The 11,371-nt window shown below is 34.5% G+C and overlaps 1 protein-coding gene across 1 annotated transcript in view; it reads left to right on the forward strand.

The window, feature by feature from the left end:
- Positions 1-11,114, forward strand: part of ERAP2 (endoplasmic reticulum aminopeptidase 2) — a 37,819-nt gene extending 26,705 nt beyond the window's left edge. The window contains exons 14-19 of the mRNA XM_036020582.1: positions 2,775-2,931; positions 3,402-3,586; positions 6,019-6,180; positions 6,687-6,827; positions 8,572-8,653; positions 9,331-11,114. Of these exons, the coding sequence (XP_035876475.1) occupies positions 2,775-2,931; positions 3,402-3,586; positions 6,019-6,180; positions 6,687-6,827; positions 8,572-8,653; positions 9,331-9,474 (871 nt within the window). The 3' untranslated portion in view covers positions 9,475-11,114. The remainder of the gene's footprint in view (positions 1-2,774; positions 2,932-3,401; positions 3,587-6,018; positions 6,181-6,686; positions 6,828-8,571; positions 8,654-9,330) is intronic.
- The last annotated feature ends 257 nt before the right edge of the window (positions 11,115-11,371 follow it).

An 11,371-nucleotide genomic window follows, 5' to 3' on the forward strand; every position in this document is an offset into this window, starting at 1 on the left:
CTATTAGTTTCAAAGTCTTTTTTGCTGTTTCTAGCCTATAAATGTATGGGTAGCCTAAACTTAGCAGAAAAAATACTATAGTTATTGGTGCATCCATGGAAAAACAATCATCTTTCCTTTATTAAATGGAATGGTTAATGAAGTTAATTAAGAGAAAAAATTTTGGCCCTGGCTGGTGTGGCTCAGTGGAATAACCAGCCTGTGAACCAAGGGGTTGCTGATTCTATTCCCAGTCAGGGCACATGCCTGGGTGGTGGTGAGGTCCCCAATAGGGGACACATCAGAGGCAACCACAGACTGTTGTTTCTCTTCCTCTCTTTCTCCCTCCCTTCCCCGCTATCAATAAATAAAATAAATAAATAAATGTAAAAATTTTGATTTAAAACAGATGAATTAATGTACTACCTTTTCACATTGTTCCTGGAGCAAGTTATTTAAATGTGTAAAGCCTAAATTTTCTAGTCTTTAAAATTTTGCTAGTCTTTGAAACTCTAGTTTTAAATAATATATATCTCACAGGGGTATTTTGAAAATTGCATAAGATAAAGCAGATCAAACACCAAGCATACCTCACCATGCATGTCAGCTCTTAGCATTAATAGTATATTACCTAATAGATATTGTTTAAAAGATTATGTATTGAATAGGAAGAGGAGGTGACAGTATAGAAAAATGCATTTTGAATAATGTGAAGTTGAAGAAATGCCTTTAAAATAATGTGTTTGCATATTGTTGTGCTTTCAACTACACAGGGAAAAAATAAGCTAATTATGAAAAAAAGAGAAAAAAACCCAAAAGGCTGTATTTCAAAGTACTAGTAGTAAATGTGTAGGGTAGTGAAATTATAAGCATTTCCCCTTCTTCTCTAATTTCCAATTGTTTAATAGTTTGTTTATATTATTTTTATAATAAAGTAATTGTATAAGGAAACCATTGAAAACTCTCATAATCAGTTTAAATATTTTTACTTGCTGGATTCCCTCAGTAATATATAGTTTTTCCATCATGGCTCTATGAAATACCTATGTAAGAGTTAAAGGAAGTAATTAGTAATCACATTTAGTTTGGAGACAAAATTTGACCTGGGAATGGATATTTATTTTCATACTTTTTAAATATAATTTAAGACTTGGATCTCATCTGAGTGGAATTAAAATGACAAGTTTAATTTCCTTACAGAAAAACCATTTGTTTCTTTCAGTACCACACCTTAAAAAGAAGCCTTAAATTGGTTCCATAGGAATAGGCTTTTATTTCACAAAGGTACCATTTAGCTGAAATTATACAAATAAATAGATACAGATTTTTCCTGTTGGGCTGAAGTAAATGCTTATACATGTGTTTAATCTTTAAGGTAAATAAACATTCAGATAACATTTTGTGCAGGTGGTGAGGAGTTGTCTTTTTATTACACAATTACTGTATTAAAAGAAAAGGGACCCCTTTTAAATGAATAATAAGATTAAAAAATTTTCAAGTAGGCATATATGAAGTTTTCTAATAATGGCATTTGTTTTAGTAAGAAATAAATTAGTCTGGGCCAAAAAGAAAAACAGGATTGATATAAAGTAACTACTTAAAGTTAAACATTCTTTTTAAAATTATGACCGTACAATGTAGTGCCCAGTTTCTTCCTATTGCTGATGCTCAAAGGTATCAACTGCACTGTACGTTATGATGCTTACACACTTGAAAAGGAATAGTGACATTTTGTGGCTTTGTGTTTTATGAAATACAGTGACCATATGATTCAGCCCTCCGTCTTCAGATGAAAGCTTTGTTAAATTTTCCATTAGTCTGTTTAAAGCAGTATGTCATTATGATTGAGAAGAGTGAAGTCACAACAAAAGTTGGTTCTTTTTAACTTCATATCTTTCTAGTTCCAGTTCTCTCTTTTTAGATCAGAATTAAAACATTTTTAAACCCAGTTGAAATAGGGCATTATGTTAATGAAAAATTCAACAGATGCATCCTTTGTTCTGGAATTTGCTACCATATCAAACTATTATGCTCCGTCTGGGTGTCTAAGGCTGGCGAAATGGCTTATAGACCTGGTGGGGACACAGGTCCTCTTGGTAACATATGTGAGAACCTCCATACAAAAGTGACATTACAACAATGTTTCCCCTACAGAAGAGACCCTACCACTTTCACATTCAGAATAATAGTTTTGTTGTTTGTTTTTCTCACTAAAAGAAAATATAGAGGAGGTATATAATTTTATGGTCTAAATAGATTATAGATATAAGATTCTTGTTTTGTGACACAATAATTACTGCTTCTCTCTTAGGATCTAGGAGGAATGTCAAAAACAGAAAAATCCTAACACCTGTCCTCAAAGTTCCAAATTCACTGGAGGAATGATTCAAAGCCACAAGTTAAACAATTAGAGAATGACATAATATATGAACACAGCTTTGATGTTATTTGGTACTAAATATTAATAGTAGCAAATATTTATCTCATTTATGAAGCTTCTACTACATGCTATGATAATTTTTCTAAGTGCTTTACATATATCAACTTATTTAACCCTTACTACAATAAAAAGAGATACTGTGATTCTGTCCATGCATAAGGGAGGCAAGTGAGGCCCAGAGAAATTAGGTAATTTTTCCAAGATCACACAGCCGCTGAGTGGCACAGCTAAGATTTAAACCAAATGGTCTGGCTATAACAAACTTCTCTTGTTATTGATTTCTGTATCACAGTTAATATTAATATTAAGAATATTAAGATCTGTCCAAACCACTGACATTTGTTTCATACCTCAGTGCAGGAAGGTTGACCATAGACAAAGCCCTTGACCTGACTCGCTATCTCCAACATGAAACAAGCAGCCTTGCACTTCTCAAAGGTCTGGGGTACTTAGAATCGTTTTACCACATGATGGACAGAAGGAATATTTCAGATGTCACCGAAAACCTCAAGGTTTGTGCTATGTTCAGAAAATTCATTAAGTAAATACACAGTGTCTGGAGGCTCAGTGAGACTTAGTCTGTTTCCTGTGGACTCTTGGAGGTAAAGTTTTGAGAAATTGAGGAGACTGGCCGGTAGCACAGTTAACACCACAGTTCCTAATGGTTGAATGCTCCTTGTTCGTGTCATCATAATCCTAAGAGCCATACCAGGGTCATGGGCAAAAACACCCCTCTTAAGGTGATTTTATCTTATATCAATTGACAGTGCCCTCAAATAGGAAATGAAATCATATTTTTAATGAAGACACTGTTTCTTAAGCATGGTAGGCCAGGGCTAAGAAAAGAGAAGAGAAACATAAATAGTTTTGTGTTTTGGGAAAGGTTCATGCAGATAGTTTAGAGTTGAGCCTTTAGATGGGTCAGAGCTGTCTTAAGAACTAAACTCAGCCTCTCTGTAAACCCTCTTGTGCTTTTCTGCAGCATTACCTTCTCCAGTATTTTAAGCCAGTGATCGACAAGCAAAGCTGGAGTGACGAGGGCTCCGTCTGGGACAGGATGCTTCGCTCAGAACTCCTGAAGCTAGCCTGTGACCTGAACCATGCTCCTTGCATCCAGAAGGCAGCTGAACTCTTCTCTCAGTGGATGGAATCCAGTGGAAAATTAAAGTAGATCTAGACTTCTGTCCTATTCTTTGTTCCTTTCACTTCAATGTAAAAGTCTTTGATCATGCAGGACAATAGAGCTAAAACCTTTTAGTAAAGATAGACAATAAACATGCTGGGATTATGTACCCTTGTTTCATGCTCTCTCATAGTAAGTGCTCAGTAGATTTTGTGGGAAGTGTAGTTTAAGTCCCTACAGGAGAGAGCTAACTAAACATTGGCATGGTAACAGAAAGATAGACGAGGGTAGAAGCAGAGGGGCACCCACCTCCAAAAGTGCTGCCCTTTAAAGATGAAAAACAATGTAAAATGTACATGCAGTTAAAACATCTGTGATCCTCTGATGAAACTTGTGAGAAAAGGGGGGGTGCCTTTTTTAAAAAAAAAATGGGCTTACTTCCTCATTAACCAATACCACAAACCAAGCCTTGGCCTCGAGATCCAACTTTGATGGGAAACTGATGATTTAAGCCATTTGAAGAAATTACATGGTAGCAAAATTGATTCTGTGGTCAGTGTAATCAGAAAGATGCCCAGTGATCAAATGTATTACGTTGCAGTCCAGTTTAGTGGCCATAATCCATAGGCACTAACAGACCCCATGATCATTTCGTCTAAGCCTTTCTTTCTGTCCAACACATGATTTTATGTTGTTAGTGTTAAAATTCTGACTCTAGAGTTAGATATTTTGAGAAATCATATCTGCATGTGAATTAAGGAAAATTCATTTTTAAAACAAGAAAAAAAACAACTTTAGTTCCATGTAATGACGTGGTGCCAATTTTTCCTGTGTAAAATTGTTATGATATGCTATCATAACTTTTTTCCACATAACTAAATCTCAGTGAGCTTTTGAAACCTTTTCTTGAATTCTTCCTTTAAACAAAAGCAATTCCAGTTTCATTCTTTTTGGATATTTCTGATCTTTGGGATTTAAGCCTATCATCACTTTTAGAAAAATACTTCAGTTCTATTTTTCCCGTCTTTGTCATTGGGTCATCATGAGTAAGGCTAACATGAAAACATCTAGTAGAATACCATTCTGTGTTTATGCTAGCCACATGAGGGGTGAAGCTGGCACAAACACAGTAGGAACTCATGTATGATAGACATGATGTTTTAACGTGTTGAATAGAATGCTGTGCCTGTGAAATATTCGGAGTAAAGATCTTTAAAGCTTGTGATCAAGAAACATAATTAAATATCGTGGGCTCTTTTTTTCTAAACTTCAAGACCATTAGTATAAACCCTAATGAAGAATTTCCTTACATAGGTTGGTTATTTAATTCACTTAGAAATCAAAATATAATTCTCTGCATGTCAGCTGTGTGCTGGGCACTGCTGCAGGTGCTAAAGATAAAGTAGTGAATGAACAATTATGGGTCCCACCCACAAGGAGCTTGTGCGTGTGTCACCGATTTTTATAAAGTTATATAGTAAACTACACTAAAATCAGCACAATGTGGATTATAATTTAATTATTTCATTACTTAATCTTTTTTATGATTCAAATGGCACTTGGGATATTTAAGTGCATAGAGTGTGAATAGTGGAAATAGCACAAGTGTCAGAATCACAGGTTTAAATCCTGTCTCCAAAATGGCTGGTTATATCACCTCAGAGCAAGTTACTTAAAACTTTGTGAGTTTATTCCTACTTTATAAAAATTAGGATAACTATCTCACTGGGTCGCTTTGACAGTTATATAAAACGGATAGAGATTAGTGCAACCCCTACGATATGGTTGCTGCATGATAAATACAAATTTCCTGCCCCACCCCCACTTTTCTGTGTTGTGGTTTTTGCAAGCTATCCATATAAATTTAAGTTATTATTGATCTAACCATATCTGAGTTTAAAAACCATAGAATAAATTAGAGTCAAAGCTAGTTAATATCTTATAGGATAATAAAGCCCAAAAATTATAGACAGAAAATAATATTGCATCATATCACTTTTACAGAATTGTAAAATGACTGAATGGTAACCAGTTGTGTTAAATTACAATTCTCTAGATGAACCTAAGACAGGCCTGTTAGGCCTGTCTTAAGCAGCAAGTAATAATCTTTAGAAAATTATATAGCACCAATACAGGTTATTTAATGACAGAATTATGTATAAACCAATGCTTTTATATTTTAGAAATCATCTCTTTTATTTATTGATTCCATACATTTTCTCTTTTCATCTCTGTGCAGGTTAAATTTTTATGATTATTCTCCTTGCTAAACACTTCATCATCAGTAGGAAAACTACAAATAACTTGAAAAGTAAAATTATATAGTTTTATAAAAGTTTGGCAGAAAAAAAGGTTTAATATGCTAGATACTAGAAATAAGTCAGAGGTGCTTCTGTTATAGCAATTTTAAATCCTAAGAAAAAATAGTTTTTCTTTTATAAAACTTTTGTCTTTACTTTTGTGTTTAATATCACAGTGTCCCAACAGATGTTTTGAAGATTGTGTACTCTGCAGGCGCTCAGACGACAGCTGGATGGAATTACCTTTTAGAGAAATATGAACTGTCAATGTCAGGTGCTGAAAAAAACAAAATTCTGTATGCACTGACAACCAGCAAACATCAGGAAAAGTTGATGAAGTAAGTGTATTCATTTAACTAAGTGGTTAAAAGGAAATTAATACAAATACAGTGAAGTTGCTAAAATTTTGGTCACCAATTTCAAAGGCATATAGTAATTGAATCAGGATTTGAATTGTTTTGATTAAAAAACATGTTAAAATGTCAATCACAAAAACAAATATTCCTTAGTTTTTAATCATGTGATTGATACTAGGCAAATGGCTAAATTTTACTTTCAGAACATTGAAGGAAAATTATTGCAAAAATACATTCTTGTATATAAAATATTATATAAATCTTATCAAAGTTCTTTGAAATAATAAGTGAATAAAATTACTTCTAGAAAAAAAGCAGCAGTTTAACTAGAACATTTAAAATGTTAGCCAGTAGAGAATTTATTACTATTTTTGGTAAATTATATCTTATCATGCCTCTTTTTCCTATTCTTTTAATATATTGGGAGATTAAGTTCATTTCATTACGTAACACATACCATGAAACATCATGTGGTTTTTATTTTTCAGATTAATCCAACTAGGAATGGAAGGAAAGATTATCAAGACACAGGACTTGGCAGTTCTTCTTCATACAATTGCTAGGAATCCCAAAGGGCAAAAATTAGCATGGAATTTTGTAAGAGAAAATTGGACCCATCTCCTTAAAAAGTTGGTATTCACTTATCTCCATTGTGTGTTCTTCTACCCATCTCAGTTGCCTAAAACCAATTACAATCAAGTGACCCCCCAAAGCTTAAAAATGAAAGGTACCATTTCACCCAAATGGTTTGGTGAAGTCTACAGGTTTTAAAACTAACTAAGGCAGATTATTTTGTCCAGGTGTAAGGGAGAGGAATGAGCGGAAGGGAATGGGAAACAGATTTCTCTTATTCATGTCAGGTAAAGAATTGCTGGGAGCAAGTACTAGTTGAGTTAAATCTAGCCGTCAACCCCATCCCCCCAACTCCTCTGGGTGCTCTCACAAGCCCAGAGAATTTCAATGAAGTTGCATTTAGTGCATCAGATGTATTTGGCTTGCTTTTTGTTCCTGGAGACCCTTCAAGAATTGTGATGAGAGCTAATCCCCACTCTCAGCAAAGGTGGCACAGCAGGGAACACTAAGTGGCTGAAAGAAATCTGACTAGAAGTGTTTTGGGAGCCCTCCTTCAAAACTGGATTGGTTCTGAGTCTATTCTTGGGTTTCAAGTTTTGGGAGAACTAGAGCTTATCCAGTATGCTTCTGAACCTAAAATATCCCCAGGAGGAAAAAACACATAGTATTAGATTTCACTGGAATGTACATAATGGCATTACTTTCTCCCACAACATACCCCCTGCTAAGGTTAAGGTGTTCAGCCATTTCCTCATCCAAATCCAAAAATGTCACTTATGAAATGCTGTATGGAGAGTATCCTGAATGAAACATCTATGTCACTTTCTCTGTTCATCTTACCGTCAGTTAGCATCTTTGATGTCAGTTGTCTTCAGTTCCTCTTACCTCTCATTTCTTAGCCATAACGGACTCAGACTCCTCACAAACAGTTTTGTGTAAGCAAAACCACACTTTCCTCCCCTCTCCCAGACCTTCATGGGGCTGACATCCACATGAAACCACTTAGAAACTGCTTGTAAAAAATGTGTTTCCTTAAAAACTCTACTGGAACCATTGGTTTGTTCGCATGACTCTCAGTTCCCTACTGAAATGGTCAGACCTTTTCTGCAATGCTGTAGATTCCCTTTGTACCTGGAAATTATCCTGCTGCTCGATCATGTGCAGAGCCTAGACTTGGAACTATTTCCTAGACTTATCTGTGCTCTGCTATTCAGCACGAATTCCTTTGACAGTGGGGTGAAGGATGCAGTCTGTGGCTGCCAATGAGAGCTCAGCCAAGTAACATTCCCCTAATACAAACAACATTTAAACATAGTGGTGTCCAGAATGGGAGGAGGAAGTGTGCACATTAGAATGCAAGAAGAAAATAGTACTGCATATATTATTTATGATAGTGTTTAAATGTTCTTTTTTACCTATTACATAATATATTCATATACAGAAAAATGTAGTTTGGGAAGTTATTGGTCAAAAACATTTTACTAATGGGGTGCATAATAGAAAATGTACAGAATGATGCTTTAAACATAAACATAAATTTAAATCTAAACATTGCTGAATAAGGGAGTTATAGTTCCTAAAATAACTATATCTACCTTTTAATATTATGGTCAAAGTTGATCAATTTCATAGTTTTGGGATTTTATTGGATGAATATCAGTTATTCTTATGATAATTAATACTATCAATTGTAATATATAAGCTTATCTTATAGCTATTAACATTGTATATTTTAAAAGTATATAATATAATAAACATAAGGCTGGTATTTCTATTACTTAAATTTCTTTTTATTTTCAGATTTGACTTGGGCTCATTTGCTGTGAGAATGATCATCTCTGGCACAACATCTCACTTTTCTTCCAAGGATGAGTTGCAAGAGGTTTGTGACTCTCTATTCCTAACTAAATGTTCAAGTGCTGAAATTGAAAGTAAGCTTAGGTGCAATCTGGTTTGAAGTTCTCATTTTATTAAGAGAAAGTAAGTTATTTATCCAATGTCACATAGCAAGTAAATGGAAGGCAAAGTACTAGAACCTTTTAAAATACATACATCAAAATGTAAATTGCCCTTGAGAGATGAACCCTTTTGTGCTATTTTGTTCATATTGTATCATCACAAATGATTATATTGAAGTTTGAAAGAATTCTTAAAGATTTTTTTAAAAAACTATTGTTGGTAATGCTACTTGTTTTACTTTTTTAAAGTATTCCAGTGTTTTACATCTTCTTTCCACAATAATACTTGAATTTACTTACACTTAAGCAAATTCAGAATTCTAGAACTTAATTCCAGCTCACTACTAACTCTATGACTTGGCTTAATCACAGCTTCTTCACCCACAGTATGCTCACTTGTAAGGTGAGAATTTATGATTCCTGTCTTACTTTATTTGTTTGAAGATAAAACGAAGTAATAATTATGCAAAAAAGAGGAAAAAAAACCTTTTAGAGTTGGCTTGCACCTGTGTTTGGATTATTTGCAAGCTGTTTTAAAACCTTCAAAAGAGAAAGTGTTTTTCCAACCATGTCAGTAATTATTTTCTTGCTTATTTTTCAGGTGAAACAGTTCTTTGAATTTCTTAAAGCCCAAGGATCACATCTGGATGTTTTTCAAATTGTTCTGGAAACCATATCCAAAAATATTAAGTGGCTGGAGAAGAATCTTCCCACTCTGAGGAGCTGGCTACTGGTTAGGACTTAAATGATCAATAGAAAGAGCACATCAGATGCAGGTTATGTCTTCATGAAAATGGCAAAGTTCAAGTCAGAATTCCAGATATTTTGTCTAATCAGTAAGAAGTTTCAAGAAATCAGCCAGCCCTGTCCAGTGTGGTTCAGTTGGTTGGAGCATCATCCTGTATCTGAAAGGTTGAGGGTTCAATTCCCAGTCAGGGCACATAACTTGGTTGTGGGTTCAATCCCCAGTCTTGAGCACATAGGAGAGGTAACCAGGTAACCAATAGATCTTTCTCTCTTGAATTGATGTTTCTTTCTCTCTCCCTTCATCTCTCTCTAAAAAGCAGTGAAAAAATGTCCTCAGGTGAGGATTTAAAAAAAAAAAAAAGAGGAAAAGGAAAGCCAGCATAGTTGTCTGCTCTAAGCCATGGTCTCTAGTGGAGAGATATATAGTGCTGGGGGTGGGTTAAGGCCAGTTCAGAAGCCTATTTAAAAGTAAAGTTTTTGAATAATAGAGATATGTGGAAATATAAATATGGACACATAAATACAGCTGTAATAGTTTAGCCACGACACAAACTATCTACATTGCCTCACATTATGCCACTCTTTTGCTACTTTGCTCCTCGCTTAGGATCCTAGAGTTTGCCCAACCAGTTTTACCTCCTGCCATCTTCTCACTCTTCCGCTCCTTCTACTTAGCCTGAATAGTTTAATTATGATGGAAAATCTGAAGCAAATATGAAGTGAATATCAGGAAAACAGAGATTTTGTCTCCAAATCTCAGATTAGGAACTAGATGTCAGGGTTTATCAGGAGGCCAGGAGGGAGTCTTGGCTTGAGCCTCCCATTCATGAAAAGCCTCAAGGACATTCTTTGAGTTCATCTTCAAATGAAGCAAAATCTGTAGTCACAGAGGTCCAGGAGGGGAAGGCAATGCTGCATACTTTAATCCATACATTGTTGCATTTTAAATAAATCTTTTGGAAGTTGCAGAATTAGATTATATTGTGTATATTTGGGTTAAATTGTAGTTTAATTTAAATATTTAAATGTATCATGGTATTTTTAACCAGTTTTAGCATGTCTTCATATTTTAAGAAAACCTCTTGATCTCTGAAATACTTTTCTAAATGCTTTTCTTAATTGTTTGAATAAGGTATTGGAAATAAAGAAACCACCCCTCTAAATATAGTAGTAAATTTAATAAATTCATGACCCCACATATGAATCAGTACAAAAGCATAAATAAGTTCTAGAAAGATTTGAATCAATACACAATTCATTTATCTGGCTTATTAAGGGAAACTGGGCTGTTGGGGCAGGGGACATGGTGGGGGGTGTAATCCAATTCTTTTTGGAGTGATATCATGGTTTTTAGACCTTTCTCAGTCAGAGACAGAATACAGTTTGGGTGGCCCATGAGCATGAAACAATATGTGTTCTGTTAAGTTTGTTTTCAAATCATTTCTTCGAGTCTTTGAAGTGTCTTCAACTCTAGATTTGACCTGGTCAGGGTTCTATCAAGGTCTGTGTAACACTGTGGTGATATCCCTCTAGAATTATACGTACTTTTGGTAAGAAAACTGCAAGAGTAAAGAATACTGTTCTTTTTCCCCAACAAGCTAATATGTAAAACAGCTGTAAAATGTGTATGAGATTCCATGGAACTGTGTCATCAACATTTCCATAAATAAGCAAAGTTCTTTGTTAAGTACCTTAACTGCCATAAATTTCCATGTTTTTAATTCTCTTTTTTGAGTTCCTTATTTGTAATTTCTCAGATTCTTAAGAATTGAGTACACAAAGAAGCAATTTTGTTATTTAATGAGAATGAACAGGAGAATTGATGTACCAATAATGTTTTAACAAATAGTTTTTTTTTCCAAAGAAACGTACTGTACTTATTCGTGTAGTATTTC

This window comes from Phyllostomus discolor, chromosome 3 (genome assembly GCF_004126475.2).
Source record: "Phyllostomus discolor isolate MPI-MPIP mPhyDis1 chromosome 3, mPhyDis1.pri.v3, whole genome shotgun sequence".
Classification (NCBI taxonomy): Eukaryota; Metazoa; Chordata; class Mammalia; order Chiroptera; family Phyllostomidae; genus Phyllostomus; species Phyllostomus discolor.